The sequence below is a fragment of the Nannobrachium achirus genome (assembly GCF_963921795.1).
Source record: "Nannobrachium achirus genome assembly, chromosome: 9".
Classification (NCBI taxonomy): Eukaryota; Metazoa; Chordata; class Actinopteri; order Myctophiformes; family Myctophidae; genus Nannobrachium; species Nannobrachium achirus.
Genome location: NC_137818.1, coordinates 39,970,359 through 39,987,291, shown reverse-complemented (window position 1 = coordinate 39,987,291; position 16,933 = coordinate 39,970,359). Strand labels below are relative to the sequence as shown.

The 16,933-nt window shown below is 41.3% G+C and overlaps 4 protein-coding genes across 5 annotated transcripts; 3 read left to right on the top strand and 1 right to left on the bottom strand.

The window, feature by feature from the left end:
• Positions 1-450: 450 nt before the first annotated feature.
• On the bottom strand, positions 451-2,366 carry las1l (LAS1 like ribosome biogenesis factor). The gene has a single exon (XM_080733159.1). It carries the CDS (start codon positions 2,280-2,282, stop codon positions 555-557), a length of 1,728 nt encoding a protein of 575 aa, XP_080589285.1. The 5' UTR covers positions 2,283-2,366; the 3' UTR covers positions 451-554.
• An 874-nt stretch (positions 2,367-3,240) lies between these two features.
• haus7 (HAUS augmin-like complex, subunit 7) lies at positions 3,241-7,348 on the top strand. The gene is made up of 8 exons (XM_080734033.1): positions 3,241-3,337; positions 3,461-3,528; positions 3,710-3,771; positions 3,880-4,070; positions 4,221-4,332; positions 4,608-4,820; positions 4,938-5,049; positions 7,222-7,348. Exons 1-8 carry the CDS (start codon positions 3,273-3,275, stop codon positions 7,281-7,283), a joined length of 885 nt encoding a protein of 294 aa, XP_080590159.1. The 5' UTR covers positions 3,241-3,272; the 3' UTR covers positions 7,284-7,348.
• A 1,602-nt stretch (positions 7,349-8,950) lies between these two features.
• On the top strand, positions 8,951-11,496 carry LOC308291493 (ninjurin-1-like). The gene is made up of 4 exons (XM_080733512.1): positions 8,951-9,072; positions 9,808-10,042; positions 10,858-10,993; positions 11,421-11,496. Exons 1-4 carry the CDS (start codon positions 9,010-9,012, stop codon positions 11,476-11,478), a joined length of 492 nt encoding a protein of 163 aa, XP_080589638.1. The 5' UTR covers positions 8,951-9,009; the 3' UTR covers positions 11,479-11,496.
• Positions 11,497-13,935: 2,439 nt separating this feature from the next.
• Positions 13,936-16,500, top strand: crebzf (CREB/ATF bZIP transcription factor). 2 transcript variants are annotated; one of them, XM_080733178.1, is made up of 4 exons: positions 13,936-14,072; positions 14,913-15,747; positions 15,949-16,025; positions 16,366-16,500. In XM_080733178.1, the coding sequence occupies exons 2-3, from the start codon at positions 14,963-14,965 to the stop codon at positions 15,968-15,970; spliced, it is 807 nt and encodes a 268-aa protein (XP_080589304.1). In that variant the 5' UTR covers positions 13,936-14,072; positions 14,913-14,962; the 3' UTR covers positions 15,971-16,025; positions 16,366-16,500. The 2 variants fall into 2 exon arrangements, with proteins under 2 accessions (XP_080589304.1, XP_080589305.1); XM_080733179.1 differs by having other exon boundaries at positions 14,913-16,025; positions 16,366-16,413.
• The last annotated feature ends 433 nt before the right edge of the window (positions 16,501-16,933 follow it).

Here is a 16,933-nt window from a genome sequence, read left to right as displayed (position 1 = left end):
CCCTGGTTGCACCACCCACACACATCCCTAATCATTTAAAATAAAATTACAAAACCTAATTATTACAATTATTAAAATTACATTCCCTAATTATACCATACCTTTCCTCCTAGATAATACCATACTTTTCTTCCTAGATAAAACACATCTATTTTAGTTGGAAAATGTTTTTATTTGGCATTAAAGGATGTACAAGTGGCATTGCACTAAATGTTTCAATAGTTCACCCTATCGTGGCATTTTCAAATAAGATTTCAACCAATGGTGTCCTGCAAAGTATGACATTCACAAACAGACATTTCTGCAGTAAGCAATTCTGCCTCAAAAACAGCCAACTGAGTATCCCCCCTTCCCCCATCACCTTTAAGAATACCTTTTGTTCAAAGTCACAGTTTCTGTACAGCACACATACAGCACTTCATGGGACAGCATAGCATTTTCAGGGTTTGACATTTTCTTTACTTTACTTTTTTTTTTACCATCAAAATAATTACAAGGACAAAAAACGGAATGTAACAAAAAAAGCGTAGGCATTTTCATTTGACATTTTGCACCTAAAAAAGTTGCAGTCCCGATTTCAATTTGCTGACATCACTGTGGCTCCAGGGGAGGCCTTGCGATGTTCTCTGTGGAACAGACACTCCTGGAACACCGTGCTGAGACGTGCCTTCCATCTCCACCGGCTGGTCGAACACAGTGATAGTGGAGTAATTCTCCACCATGAGCCACGAAGGGTCTTCCGATTGTCCGGGCACTTTACCAAGAGGAAAGTTCTTCCACTGCACTTTATCTGTGCACACCTGCCAGGGAGATCCCTTGAGCAACTCTGCCTTTTCTGCCTGAATCTCTGGGCTCAGGAGGTCCTGGAAAGTCTCACTTCCATCAGAGCTGGTCTTCACCCGTCTCCCATTGGACTGGTGACTAGAATGCTGCAACTTCTCATTTAAACTCTCCAGCGTGTATATGGGCTGGTCTCTGCGCCCTGTAGAAGTCACACTCTCAGAGTGTGTGCCCTGTGTGTAGATGGAGCAGAGCTGTAGTAGCTTCTTACGGGTCTCCACAGGCAGCGGGTGTTCCATGTCATCCAGAATCAGCTGAAGTAGGTGAGGCGTGCTAACACAGGGAGCATCCAGACAGACAGAGAGAAGCTGCTGCCACCTCAGCTGAATGCGGTTGGCAAAAATCCTGTCCTTCACTTTGGGCCTCCTCTGACCTTTGGTCTCAAACTGGTAACTGGATCTCTTGGTGTTGCAGAGGAGGAGCTCAGAGATCCAAGCAGAAATGTAGAAGGCCCTGTGATTGTCTGGTTCTTTGGAAAGCTGCTGAAGCTCAGTGAACAGCTTTTCCAGAAGGATGTGAATAAAGGACGATGAGTTGAGCATCTTCAGGAGCGGGAGCCAAAAACACAAAAACAGGTTCGGAATCCGGGGAGCAGTTGAACTGTAGTCTTCAGAGGTGTTACAGTCTAATGACTCCAGTTGTTCAACAGTGGGCACTAGAAATCCATCTTCCATCAGCACATCAATGAGTGTGTCATTGCTCTCTACAGCCAAGTGCTTGATCTGAGCAAGAATCCAGGTCATGTCTGCAGAGGGGGCTGCCCCCAAGCACTTCTCTTTGTCCTCATTGTGGCCATCAACTGTCTGGTACCGTTCTTTTTCAAAAGATATCAACAGTTCCCGTGCCCTCTTGTAGTTTTCTATTTCTTTCTGCCTTGCAATGCGCTTGTCCTCCTGTCGTTTCAGCTCCTCCTCTTCATCATCTCCTTCTTCAGATTGCGAAGACTCCCAGTTCAGCCCACCCCCAAGCTGTTTGGACCAGTACTGCTGCTGGAGCCACTCCAGTACAACTTCACAGCCCTTGCGACACCAATTCAAAGTGGGGAGCTTGTGATGAGTGAAATCGTGCCTGAGGTCCACGATCCACTCGGGGATGTTGAGCCTAGAAGCCAGAGATCTTAATGGACGAGCGACGAGCCCCTGTTTCTTCTCTGTGATTAAATTGACAAACCTAACGAGGGCCATTCCGTAGAGCAGGACCAGGTCGTCGCCATCGAGTTGTCCCGACTTGTCCAGGACCTGACAGCGCACCAGCTCTGCTGTACCCTCCACAGCAACGGGGGCGTTGTTGGAGTATCTGCCCTTCCATGCAGAGAGCCTGTGCAGGCCATACTTCTGCAACGCACAGTCCTTTGAATACAAGTATTCAAGCACTTGGTCCCACTCAGCTTTGTTGATCCATGCTACCACATGGCGGTTTTTATCGGAGCTTTTCTTCTTCATTCTGGCCGCTTGTAGCAACGTAAACAGACTTGATCAATACAGTACAGTGCAAACTTACTTTCTATCACGAAATATCACACTCGCGACAACCAGCAGTGGGTAAAATAATGTTGTTCAGCGACGTAAAAACCCACCTCGCTTGCTAACCGCCCACTGTGTGTTGTGTCGTATGTGACGGAAATGACGTCTTAAATTGTCGCCCAGATCCCGCCTGTCGTCATTTTTGGTCGACAGTCTTGTTTGGAAGATGGCGGGTGCTTTGAAAGAGAAACAACTTGCCACAAATATTTACACTGTCTTACAGGTATGCTATTTAAGACGTTGCCGCATTTTGGTGATTTGCACGTCGTACATCATTAAGACGAATAAGATCGCCGTTCGCCAAAATGATAGTAATCTAGTTTACGGAGTCTAGCTGCAGACGCTTTCTTATCCGAATCGGAAGCCTCTTAAAAGTGCGAGAAGTACTTCAAACTCAAAGCAAGCAGGTTGATCATGTAAACATCAAACCATTGGACATAAGGCACGTGTCTAAACTAAGAACAAGATGTAGACTAAACTAGTCTACCGGTAAGAACAATACTATTTACCGTCCTAACTAAATTGTCGAAATAGCATTCGTTTCTGCTCAAGCGAACAGTTACATAGCCCTGAAACATGACTGTTATTATCATGACAGTCATGTTAACCATGGTTTATGTCTATCCAAATAACATGACACGTGAACAGGAAACCAACAAATCTGCATAGTATAAATTATGATTGCTTGTAGCATCAACATAGGTGTATGGAATGATAGGGGGAGAAAGAACACCTGACCTGGGATACAACTCTATTTAAAGTGTTTCAAAGAGTGGTCTGATTCATAATAGTTAAACATGTGTTGTTTTTAACATTACATGACCACTCATATCTGTTGTATTTGTGTTTATCATTCAGGCTGTGTCTTGTCCCCTGGTTGAAGGGTTGTGTTTACAAGATGCTGACAGTATGCAGCAGCTGCTGTGTACTCCCTCTCAGCACCGCACAGATATCCTGGCTTGGATTTGCGCCATGTATTTAATTTATCTTGTCCTCCAAACTTAAAAAAGCATGCATTAACAACGAGGAAACTGTTATCTATTACCTTCCATGAAAAACACACTAACCCTACTTCCATCTTCTCTTTTTAATGACAGCATAAATCCAAATCTTAATTTGAAGATGTCATCCCTGAAATATAAAGACCCTGATCTTCTGGTTAAAGGTGAGGTGATGGGGGTCTTTTTTTTGCGTTCATATTATTTTGTATTTAAATAAGGTTTGATAATTTATCACTAACTAATGAAATATTTTATATATATAATGCTTGCACACAGTAGCCATTGTTACCTTTTCATGCACTTTGACCATACAGGCATTAACCTTTTCTTCTTTCCTTGAAACAGAAATGGCAGCTCTTGGTCAGGAGTTGACTCTCTGTAAAGCAGATGACTTGGATCTCATCGGGGTGAGACCAGTAGAATAGCTGAAATGTAATAAGAATGGGAGAATGGAAAGCCAGCAACTCTCTTTAGAACGCTATTAATTTTGTTTTTCTGTTTATCCCCCGAACCAGGGCAATGTATGTCCTTTGCAACAGCTTCAATTCATGGAACAACTTTTAACTTTGGTCCCAGGCCCTGCAAGGCCTACTGAAGGCGACGTGGATGGAGAAGTGCTACTGAGAGAACTCTACACTGCTGAGACTCTGCCCCATCTCACACACATGCTAAAACCTACACTCGACCCCTGGCCATCTGACATGAAGTACACCATCTTCCTCTTTATTCTTTATTCTCTTAAGTTATTATTCACATCTTATAGTTCTATTAACATTAAACGGAACTGAATGGTCAATAAGATGTGATTTCCTGAACGTGTTCTCCACTGGATTGGTCATCTAATTCCTTTTTGCAGGGCTTCACGCAAGGGTCTGAAGTCATCTTACATACTGAGAAAAGAGGAGACTGCTGATGTTGTAGCTCTTGTCCAGTCCACACATACAGCATTGGAGCAGCTACAATCAGAGGTAAAACTGACTCTTTTGATTCTGAAGAGTTTTAAACTAGGTGGAAGTGACAACACTAAAAATAGCTGGCAAATTCTATACTTCAAATTGGACATTTTCCATTGTGTCCTCAATGATAGCTTACAATCATATAATTAAAACATGATTTATTTTGATCTTGCACGTCTGTTTAGGTCTAGCAGGCAGTAGGCACAGGCCCTGTTTATTTTTATTTGTTTATGGATGTCCTTGGCAGCAGTGGATGTTACTTTGTCCTTTCCTACCATTTGTTGCAGTGTGAATTCTTACAAAGTGAGGCTCAAAGTTCTGGAGTCTTGTCTCCATGTGCCTTGCGTATGGCGATATGCGATCTTTGTCAGCTAATGGGTGCCTTCAGACATGTCTATGAGACCGACCTCAAAGCTTACTGCAACAGATCCCCCCCCAGTCTTAGCAGAGACATGGAGACTTTCCAAAGGGTGCACCAGTTACTACAAGCCTGCAAAACAGTAAGTACCCACTGTAGATATATGCATGCAAACAACACATATTTCTTATAAAACAGAAGAAAAAGGTTTTCCCTCATAAAGCTAAATCACATATTTTTTTCCCCTCTTGTTTATCAGGAGTTAGAAATGCTAAATGAAGTATCAGAGGCCTCTCTTTCCATGACTAACAGAGTGAGCGATCTAAAGACAAAGCCTCTGTACTGGAACCGTGGAGAAAAGTGTACCTTACGTAAGCACACACACACACACACGCACACAGATGCTGATGCACACAAATGCACACGAGGGCCATATTATGTATCAGGGGTGTGTATTGTGTACGTATACCAATTATGCTGTGTAATAAGGATTCTTGACCTGACTTGTGCCTACATCTCCACATAACTCTGGCATGACCATTTGCTTGTCCAGCGGAGAGGGCGTTAGTCACCTCTCTTCCAATAGACGGGTTTCTGGTCCACGTCACACTGATGGGTCGGTACCAAAATTAGCCAATAAATAGAAACCATGCAGCGCTCGGGCAGCGCTCCCCAAAACAACAGGTTTGGGGATTGGTGGGAATTGATTACATGATACATTCAGCTGTGCATTTAGTCTCAATGTTTGTAAACAAGAAACCGGTCTATAGCTGAGGCCTTTTGGACAGTGATAAGTGTTGGCCTCCCAGTCCCACCACTTTGTTTTCTTCTGACCTCAATGAGTTACTCTGAACCATTGCTGTAGCATACATTTTAGTGAGGAACACTCAAGTCAAAGTAGATTTAAACATTTATTGCAACACATGGAATACAGTTACACTTGGTGTTTAACTGTATTAAACGCCAACTCCGCATTCTGAGATGTTCCCTGAATTTCTTTCATGCTTGCTTGCTATGCAAAATCAGGTAGGGACGGGTCATGATCAATAGGAATAATTCATAGAGGACACCATGTCTGTCTGTCCGTCTCTCCTTCATTCGTCCCCGTCCTTTTGAAATGAAAGATAATGAGTGTGCTTGTTTTAGCTCTGTGCAGCTGCAAGGGAGCCGCGGCTGCATTGATTAGCATGTGCACAGTGACACTCGCCCTGCATAACACCATCAAAGACACCAGGCATGTGTCCAAACTCTCCTGAACTTGAATGTAGCATCTTAGGTTGAAATAGGTTGAAAAATATGTAGAAATCAAGCAAGAAAGGTCACCCCTGAGACAACCAAATCTTATTTTAATGTTGTTTGTGAGACAATAAACACAGTCCTGGGGTTCTTATGTGTTCAAAATGTGTCTTTATAAATCTTAGTATTTCATGACATTCTGTGTTTGACTGAATAACTCCCAGATTACTTTGCATATCACCATTCCTCGACTCCTCCTAAATTCCCTCCCATAGGATGTCCTTCCCTCTAGACTCTGCCCACACCAAAAAATAAACAAACACACATGTAGTAGTCACATGATGTCGAAGTGTGTTATGGATTGGATTGCAAAGTATTCACGTCAAACCTTCGTTTTACAACTGGGATATATCCTATGCCTTATTGTTGTGTTAAATAGGCTATTGTTAGCTCAAATGTAAATTAATTTCACTGACGACTGAAGATAAAACATGATGCTCCTGTCCATTGAAGCCTTCCTCTGTTGCAATGTATATTGTAAAATGTATATTGTATGAACCAAAACATGCTTTACTATGTACAGTATAGACAGACTATGCATTTATCCGTGTTCTAAACATAATCAACTATTCGGCTAAATGATTACCAGTTGAATACACAGGAAATATGCAAGTAGGCCTGTATATATTTTACAAAGCAATTTTCTAAAAACACAGTTTAAACATCTAAATGAAACCAGTATGGTGTTCCAAAACTCCCAAACAATTTGAATATCAGGGTTTTTGTCTCAGGGGTGACCTTGCCCTTTAAGCAAAAGCCCCATAGGGATAAAATAGTAGTACAATAGCAATACATTGACATATTAGCTTGAATCAGCAGACATAAAATCACACGTATTTGAGCCTATGCCAGACTCTGATCAAAAGGTGGAGGCTGGGGTGGAGGAGGCAGCTAAAAGCAGCAGCAGATCCGAGGCTTCGGATCGAAGACAGCTATAGTGAATGCAAGCCGTATTTAAAGGAGTCTCCCTTACTGAGCGAGAGCTCTGATTTGGATTATTTGTGATGTAATGATCAGCAGATCTGTGAATGAGGAATAGTCAAAGGATCTGACTGACAACTGATTACAGCTGAGACGGACGAGACTCACGTGTCCTGCATATACTGTAAACTAACGCTAGGTTTCATATATTGACTGGACAAGTAACATTTCCTACCACTACTACTGCCAAATATTGTTTATCAATTTAGTGTGGAGGCTGTGCACATTTAGAAGCTGTTTTTACATGTTTTGTTTTTGTTTTCCAGCGGAGCAGTTGGATGAACTGACCAGGAGGTACAGCGACTTTCTTTCCCTGCTTCATGCCTAGCAAACGCATCAACCAGTGGTCCTGGTCATGTACCTCGCCGTGCATGCCACAAATAGAGACTTGAAAACAAATCCTCATAGAACAATAAGTAGTCTATAACACAAGAAGATACACTGTGTCTGTTCTTTTCCCCTGTTATGTATTTGGCTCTGCTGGCCTTTAACTTTCTGTTAACTTTTAATAACTGTTATTTTTATTGCCTATTTTTGTGTTTTTAGTTTTTTTTTTAAAGTTGGTTCTCATTCTGATGACTGTTTAACCCCAGGACTGGAATCAAATAAAGGTCTATTTTAAGATTATTGCTGATTGCGCAACGTTTTGTCTAAATGAATAATTACACAAATGTATATATTTTTTAATGTTTTTTGGGCTTGTATGCCTTTATTGATAAGACAGTAAGTAGACTTACAGGAAATGGGGAGAGAGGTGGGGAGTGACACACAGCAAGGGTCGTTGGGATCGGGACTCAAACCCACAACACACTCATACACTCAACACATATTGCAGCCTAGGGTGCCCGGACCACTACGCCGTCAGCCCAGGCCTATGGGATCATTGTTGCTAGTATTTATTATTTCTTTTTCAGGCAATAAAAAAAGAGCCTGGGTACCCTACTGAGGCTTAAAGCTAGTCTGCTGCAGAATTTCTGACATTTATAGGCTAATTCTGTCATGCATGGTACATTATTTTCAAGTGATCTTAATAGTTTGCATTTTGATTTAAAATGTCATTGTTTAGGACCAGCATTTTGCTGGATGTCAAACTTAACAGACTTTCTAAATGAAATTTGATAGTAGCCTACAATATATGCAACATGAATTTAAACAAGTAGCTTATATTTGTGATGAAAAAATACATATGTCTACTTTTAAAGTAGCATTTTTCAAAAGATTTGGCTACATGCCGCCAGTATGACCTGAAATGTTGCTATCAAGAAATCCACATAATAGTGGTATTAGAGTGTTATTAACGAATGAAGGTTATTTGTTCATTTGTACAATATATTCCCAAAGTAATCATTGCTGCAGTAGCCTATATGTTTGTGTTTGTTCAGTAACAGGGGTCTCCAGCTCTTTAGTAAACAAATTGCACGTTCAGTTCTAGATGATACAAATTCCACCAATCAAGAGAGACTTCATACAGCATAATAAAGAAGTGAAACTGGAAATGGTGACAGAAAATGAGCAGACAGAAATTTTACTTTTGAATCTGATGAATGGGTGGGCTACTCTCCAGTCTCCACTTGAAAATGTCTTTTCTGTTTACTAAGAGCAGGCCGGGAGGGGAGACGGAGAGACTCCTCACTGAAATATGATTATGATTAGGCCTATAGCCTACTTCTGAATAAATAAAAACACTATAGGCCTACAGATCAATCTATGTATCTATATATAGACCTATATTGTGGAAAAGTTAACTATTTTCCGTAATTTAATTACAAATAAATTAAAATGATGATTTACATGGCATCTGCTGCTTTTTTCTTTTCTTTTTTTACACTGCTTTTTTATGGATCTCGTAGAGAGGGAGGGGGTGGGACTGTTCAACTGTCCAAATTCGCTCTGAAGAACATTACATAAGTAAACCAGTGGAGGGTGTTGTACAATGTGAGTAGGCTAACTGACCAACACTTATTTTTCAATTGTTTAAACCCAGAGAGCATAGTACAATAACTGAAATACATTTCCCTTATTGACGAAAATCTGGCCAGCGGGACGGGAAGATAATGGATAGCGAGATGACGAGAACAAATAAACTTGCTGATGGTGACACAGACTCTGACAAAGAGGTAAGTAAATGGACGAGACATGGACATGAACGCTGTCACTTCCTCTGAAATGTTTTCTGTCGGGAGTGGGCGCCGATGACTGCACGCCAATACTGAATTATAATAAACTATGCTGCACGCACCCAAAAGTTCTGATGCGGTGTGAAATTGGGCGCAACTCATTTGTGAATATAATATAAACCTACAACAATTACATTTAGGTAACGCTTTAATTATTTTAAGATACACATGTTAACAATTAACTGGTTGGTTGTAGGCGTGAGTATTCCCTGTAGTCATTAATGTGCAATGCATGCTCTTAGGCGTGAGTATTAATGTGCATGCATGCTCTACTATGCCATAACAATCGAAATAAAAAAAGGTTTTGAATATTTCACTGTGACTGCATGCACTATTAATCTAGAATAGCCTAGGCTATATGAAAGTTTAAAAATATAGACCTAGGGCCTATATCTAGGCTATATATATTTTACAGAAGAAAATTAACTTTTACACAATATTCTTTTTTTATTTTATTTTATTGATAGGCCTATACACACACACACAGACAGTATTGTTGGCTAATGGAAGGGGATCTAGCATGTGTGTGTGTGTGTGTGTGTGTACACACGTGCGTGACATGTGCGTGCGTGCGTGCGTGCGTGACATGTGCGTGCGTGTGCGTGTGTGTGTGTGTGTGTGTGTGTGTAGGGCGAGGATATTAAATGGTTCATTAACTTCTCTCCAAACTCACAGGCATGCACAGACTCCTCTGTGAAGTTGTACAGGCGCATCAACCTGAACCATTACGCCACTAAGAAGAGTGCAGCTCAGAGCATGTTGGACATATCGCTGCTGATGGCCAACTCTTCTCAGCTGAATACTGTCCTGCACGTGGGACCCCAGTACCGCTTCTACAGTCATCTCATCATCCTTCTGTCTCTCTCCATCACCTTACAAATCATGGTGGGAGTGCTCCTCATCTTCATTGGTAAGTAAGTAACGCCAAAACAAAGTTGAAGGTTACACTTACCCATTCACACACTGGCAGCAGAGGCAACCATGCAAAGTAGGGGTTCAATGTCTTGCTTAAGGGCACTTTGACATGACACTATCGACAACTTTCCAACATCCCATCGTGCATTGCGCAGAAGGTGTGCGGCAGCTTCCGGCGCCGCAGCCGAGTGTGATCTACAAGCTCACAGCGGTTGCATCTGCGACGCGACGTGAGCTTGTATGTCTGCTGTTAACCGGAAGTGTCCCGCAGATAATGCTACAGTAAAATCTCATGGAAACAGGTGGATAAGGAGCCAGGGATTTAAATGTCTCTGTCTGGGACCCTGCCGGTTCCTGCAATCCCAAAAGTCTATTGAGTTCAGTGGACTTTTTCTGTAACCTTTTCTGTAACCCCACAACCCTAAAGGCCATTGAGTTCAATGGACTTTTTGATTTGTAGTTGTTTCTATTTCTCACTGTTTTTTGTTTTGTGGGCTCGCCTGAAAGGCGAGACCAGTATGTTATCTTCATTATTTATAGAGTTCCGTCGTGTGAGTTCCGTCGCGTGAGTTCCGTCGTGTGAGTTCCATCGCAGACAGTACAAAGGCAGGGCCCTTAGCCAATGAGGTGCGGAGTATCTGGGAGTGGTGTTAGCTGGAGTATTGGTTGAGCTTCACATGACAGTTAGCACGCTGCAGAATATAGTACGAGCGAGCCCACACTGTTTCGTAGGAACAGAATCTCTAGTTTTTATTATTATTGTGACCTCATGATAATTTTTTGGTTGATGTGTGCTTTCTGTATCTACAGTGAAGTATGACCTAAATGATGTGAGGAAGCATGGCAAGCTGAACAATATGAACAATGCAGCAACATTGTTTGTGTTCTTCACGGCCGTCATCAACATTTTTATCGTGGCGCTTGGAACCGAGGGACATGGACTTGGGTAGGCACACACTCCACTGTATACAGTACACCAATAGAGGACAGTTGAATGACATGCATGAACGCACACACACACACACACACACACACACACACACACACACACACACACACACACACACACACACACTCAAGATGTGTGACAAAAAGGCGATACCACACATATATTTAGTTGTTGCACTTGCATCTCTTCACGGTATCTTTTGTTTACCAGAAATCGTTTTAAACATACTGTAACAGGCACAATGACATCAATAACATCTACAATTTTACAATCCAAGATAATCTAGAAGGAGGTTGAATTAATTTGAAAACATGAAATCAAGTATATAGTCACTAAGTTTTTAACAGTAATGAGATAATTCATTGAAATTTGATAAAGATCTGTCTTCAACCCTGATTTGTAATCATCTTCTGTTGTTTCCCAGGTCACCAGTGCCATCTGTGATGTCACTACCAGAACCATACACCATTCATATTGATTGAACATTGAACAGAACCTGACTGGAGCCATCAAATTTAGTGATTCATAAATATTTCCAGAAATCGACAAACAGATGGAATTTCATCATTCCCAGAAGGATTTCAATATCTGTAATGATATTAAAACCACCATTCATTCCATATCAATCAAAAAATCATGTTATGTTTCTGCGTACAGTACATGCTACATCATGTACATGTCATGGTTTGCTGCTTAGTATTAGTTGTCTAAATTGATATCACTTCTACAAAGCTTCAACTACAAATGAGTGGTGATACAACTGTGAAAAATAACTTGTTTACTGGGTTTTTGTCAGAATCATTCATTGCATATATACATTATATACTACTAGTACAGTAAGACGCCTTAGGGTGACATCGTGCCAATTCTTGGCCATCTAGCCAGTGATGTATATCGGACCAGTTACCCATATATGGAGATCCATGTACTGTATATAATACATCCCTTTTATGCCCATACATGGATATCCCTGTCTGAACCAGCCGCACATATATGGGCTGTCTTCCTCCATGTATGGGCATTCCCATATGAAGTCCTGTTAGATATCAAGATATGGGCTTAATATTGATGACATCAGGGATCTCCATATATGGGCATAAAGGTGATTCTGTTAGAGCGGTTCCCATGACATCACAACATACAATATATTTTATGCCCATACATGGAGATCCCTATCTGAACCAGCCACACCGATATGGGCCATGTCTTGGCCGTCTGGCCAGTGATATATATTGATGAAACTCAACAAGCATCACGTATAAATATTCAGTTAAAATCACTTGTATGATGAAGTACTGTATAAATCAGTGTCCCTAAGGGATCAACATTAGGATTTGTACAGGGCAGCTCCTTGGAGGCATATAGTGCTCTTCACACACACACACACATTTGAGCTACGGTATACCGAATGTCTAATGTCAAACATTCCCCTTAGTAATGTTGCTCTACGTTACCACCTACAGTACATGTAGTTCTTTAACCACACAAACCCTAGCATCCCTATTCTGGGAATAGTAGGCCAACATTCTGGGGAAATAGAACTATCATCGACACACATACATATCCATACCTTTACATGCATAAAAAGATTTTCTGTGAATTTTGTTATTATTATTTTTCTGTGTGTTATTATTATAGCATGATGTGGTAAAGTGGTACAAGGATTGACGTTTGTGCTTTAGCATTCAAGGTTGTCCATGACAAATAACGTGGACCTATGGCATTCCTTATGATCTACTCTGGTATCTGAAACCCCAGACAACTGTCCACAACATCAACAGGAACACTGAGAGGATGAGCAATGGATGGTGGCATTTGTTGATCAACATTTTGAAATCTCTCTGACAGCAGGAAATCTTGCTCTCTGAGTGTAGGACTGAAGCAGAAGTCACAGGGGACACCATCGTGTCATCCAAGCCTTCTGCTACAACTGCAGACCTGCAGGCACGAAAAGACAAAGACAGTCCGATACTGTCAGGGGTCCGCATTCTGGGCTGACCGTTTTGTGTGGAATGGGAGAGCTGCACATTGAGATGATCCAACATCAATCAGAAGAGAGTATTGCATCGAGACGCACCTTGGACAAGTTGCCTACAGGGAGACCAGTGGGGAGACTATTCTCCAACACATATCTACTACAGACATTGGATCGTACAGTTGGGGACAGAAGACGTGTGGTGACGGTAGACCTCTCTCTGTCTGTCCTAAGGAGGAGGTCTCACCTTCTCACCAGAACTAAAAGAAGCAGTGACGAATAGGCCTATACATGAATATTCCCTATCACTCACTCACTCGGCTGAAGTATCATATTTTTAGTAATCCATCACAGACAGGTTGCAAAAAGCAGGCGATTGCTATAAAATATGTGGGCGATTTTCATTAAACTTGTTATGGGATGATATCACAGTTCTATGTACCTCTATGTTAACTTAGCGAGTGTATAAATGGAACACTAGTGGTCCCTGAACCGATGTTGAAAACCAGTGATATAAATCATAACCCACATGATTTAGCCTACTGCAGCTTCTACAGACTAGTTTGTTTAATATTTATATTAGTTACACTGTGCATGCATTGAATATTGTATAGTGTAGCCTACTTTATGCATATTTTTGCATTGTTTCTAGCTAAAATGTTCTGAAGCTATAAATGTTTCTATACCGTTGCTTCAGTGTAACTAACTACTTCACATCAAGCTCACCAAGACAACTTCCTATGCGTTAACATACTTGGCTGGCAATAAAAGTGTTCTGATTCTGATCACTCAAGGATAACTGATGGGTTCCATCAAGTTGCCTTATCAAGTGAAATCATGGTTAGAGCCTCAGTCTGAATAGGGCTCCAAACCAGTAGATGGCGGTGTATATTGCCTAAAGCGTGCAAGTGAGGTTGTGCACCACTGCGCATGCGTACAACTAATGTCTGTCTGATAAGCGGGCTCGGTAGTCGCCGTTGTTCTCCTCTGTTTGATATTTCTTCATTTGAAAAGACTCTTCAAGACTTCTCTAAGAATTATATCCTGCTTTTTATCCGAGTCTTATAAATACACATTTTGCTACCATTGTTAGGCGAGGAGGTAAGTGTTGGAATGAATGTGAACGAGTTGCAAATAAATAGATTGCTGCGTCATCCGAACGTTCAGTCTGCAAGCGCGGAACTTTAGCTTAGCTTATCTATGCTATCCAAGAAGTTGTTAGGTGGTCAAATCATTTAAACATGTTCGTGTTTTATTTCATTTAACTTAATACATTTTTTGTTTGCTGTTCATTTGAAACCGTAATATCAAATATTATAACCGTTGTGCGTTGTTTTATAGCTAATAAGGTAACGTCTTGCCCAAGTTGGGAAAAGCCGATTTACAAGCTCACAAAGCTTCTCGTCCACTACGCGGCTTGAGGTTGTAGATCGGCTTTTTTTGGGACCACGACACTGTCGCACGACTTTGTATCAGGCAAACGCGGCCCGTGGCCTACCAACTGCATAACCAGCGAGCGAGGGAAACGCAAGATGCAACTTAAACAATCACTTTTAACGGTTCGGGGATCGATATATTTTAGCCATTATTATGTGTATTTTCCCCATGCTTGTGTGTTTTTTTTAACGGGTAACGGATTTAGGTAGCTTGGGCAAATCTCGGTAGTGTTCCTGTGTGTTCGAGGCCGCTTGGACTCCTTGGAGTAGTGAAACGTTCTGTTAACGTTGGTGGACGCCCGGCCCTTATGTCGAGTCTTTCATAACAAATGTCAAGCAAGTTTGGTTTTAATGTAATGATTGGCAAGTTTTGGGCTCTAGCCACAGGGTTCGTTCATAATTCCGACCATTAGGTTAGTTACAAAAGGACTTTGGAATAATGTTAACATACATTTTTAGACCATTGCATGCTACTAATACCAATTGTGTGCTTTTTTTTCCACAGATAAGAAATCTGAGTTACCATCTGTAAAGTTTGTCTTCTCACAAGCCAAAATGATCACCAGAAGAAGAGGCCGTGGAATCAACAACATTGAAGTGCAGTCACTTGAAGTTGAAGATGCTGTGGAAACTGTGGACAATCCCCCAAATTCATCAGAGAGCTCGCCAACAGAGGATGTCGACACAGATGGGCTAGAGCTAGATGATTTACTTGGAATTGAAGATTTTGAATGGACTCTTGAAAGAGATGCTACCGCCTCGCTCTTCGATATGGGATTGGCAGAACTGGGAGTGTACAATGCCATGGATCGTGATTCTGGGATCGACGCATCAACAACACCTTCTCCAGAGAGAATCTCTTCTGATCTGAAGCGCAAGAGCAGCAGAGAAGAAAAGTTTGGGCACAACATCAACAACAAAAATGCCATCGCCGCCAGGATGAATCGTCTCAAGAAGAAAGAATACGTTGACGGCCTGGAGAAGCAAGTAGGATCTCTTTCGACGGAGAACCACACACTCAAGCAGGAAAACTCGCAGCTGAATAAGAGGGTGGAAGATTTGGAGGATGAGACCAGGTACCTGAGAGCCGTGCTGGCCAACGAGAGCATGTTAGCCCAGCTCCTGACCAGGCTGAGCGGTGTGAATGGGATGAAATTATCTTCCTCGCTTTTCCAGGGGCCAATGTCAAACGACCACGACTACGCTCTGCCCAGGAAACGTGTGAAAGTGGAGGAGAAGGAGACCTCTGCTGGCGTGTGTCTGCACGTGGACAAGAACCATGTCTCAGTGGAGTTCTGCACCAAGTGTGCGGAGAGCGCGACTCGCACATCGCTCAAAATGTAGGGTCAAGTACTTCTCTGTTATAAGATATTGACACTGAACTTGATATGCCTCAGTATAATGAGGAATGGGGATTGATTAATGAACACTGAGTTAGTAGTCAGGAGCAGTATTGCCTAAAAACTGCTGAATGTGCATGTTTGAAAATGTCATGAAAATGAAGTTTCAAGTACACGTTAACTGCTAAACCTTGTTGACAGTTTTTTTCTAGGTAATGGTTGATCTACCATGCGGGATGAATTGGCTGTCAGAACACCTTTGCCAGCTTGACTCCATGGTAAGGATCAGACAAGAAAAGATCTTGTTTCCCCTGCCAGAGTACTTAAGTTAATTCCCCCTTATTTTCTAAATGCTTTGCATATAGCAGTTAAACTGTGATTAAGAATTTAGTCTGTGTACTAAATGTAAAGGCATAAACAATAAATATGTTTAGATTGAGGTGAAGGTTCACAAAGAGCGAGTAATCATTGATACGGTTTAATTTTGTTTGAAATTTGAAAGTCAAAAATGTTATGTCGGTATCCTGTTTTGGTTTCAATTGGTCTCTTTGTGAACCAGCACCATTGTACAGAAGAATACTTTTCATTTAGCGCCACCTATTTTTCTTTATGCTAAAGTGGATTCTGCTGTTGGAAGTTGAAGAGGCTCGACGAGCTGCTGCCAACGTGGCCTGGTATTTTTTTAAAGGTTGTATCGGTAACAAATGGTGTAAGTGATTGCATTTTTTACCTGCACACCACCACATCCTAGCACTATAACTAAAGCAGAATATACTAATGGTGAAGACAACTGCTCCATTATGTTGTAATGACTATATGAGGCTTACATTCTACTGTTTTGTATACACTAACATTTTGGAATGTAAAGATCTAATTAGCTTTTCCAAAATGACATTGTCTCAGTAGTGAAATACACCATTTTCAATATAAGTGTAACAGAATGTTACTATGTATATATCAGTGTATATTTGAATAAGCATTGTTTGAGAAACATGGGTTTGGGGAAAGCTTTGAGAAATAAATCGTATTTTCTTTATACTACAGTTTCAGTTTAAACTATTTACAATGTGTCTTGTTCTATGTTGATATTAATGCATCTCTTTTTCTCTTTCTAAACAGCAAGCTATCTGCAGTAAAAGATCTAACTATTCCTGAGCATTTGGGTAAAGTCTGGTAAAGGTTCACA

What these genes read in the sequence shown, in the direction of transcription:
- las1l (XM_080733159.1), bottom strand. Translation starts at nt 2,282, where the DNA reads ATGAAGAAGAAAAGCTCCGATAAAAACCGCCATGTGGTAGCATGGATC.
- haus7 (XM_080734033.1), top strand. Translation starts at nt 3,273, where the DNA reads ATGCAGCAGCTGCTGTGTACTCCCTCTCAGCACCGCACAGATATCCTG. An exon ending in ATGACTTGGATCTCATCGGG is followed by an intron (nt 3,772 to 3,879) that starts GTGAGACCAGTA and finishes CCCCCGAACCAG; the next exon opens with GGCAATGTATGTCCTTTGCA. An exon ending in TGGAGAAAAGTGTACCTTAC is followed by an intron (nt 5,050 to 7,221) that starts GTAAGCACACAC and finishes TTTGTTTTCCAG; the next exon opens with CGGAGCAGTTGGATGAACTG.
- LOC308291493 (XM_080733512.1), top strand. Translation starts at nt 9,010, where the DNA reads ATGGATAGCGAGATGACGAGAACAAATAAACTTGCTGATGGTGACACA. An exon ending in ACACAGACTCTGACAAAGAG is followed by an intron (nt 9,073 to 9,807) that starts GTAAGTAAATGG and finishes CCAAACTCACAG; the next exon opens with GCATGCACAGACTCCTCTGT. An exon ending in ACCGAGGGACATGGACTTGG is followed by an intron (nt 10,994 to 11,420) that starts GTAGGCACACAC and finishes GTTGTTTCCCAG; the next exon opens with GTCACCAGTGCCATCTGTGA.
- crebzf (XM_080733178.1), top strand. Translation starts at nt 14,963, where the DNA reads ATGATCACCAGAAGAAGAGGCCGTGGAATCAACAACATTGAAGTGCAG. An exon ending in ACTCGCACATCGCTCAAAAT is followed by an intron (nt 15,748 to 15,948) that starts GTAGGGTCAAGT and finishes CCTTGTTGACAG; the next exon opens with TTTTTTTCTAGGTAATGGTT.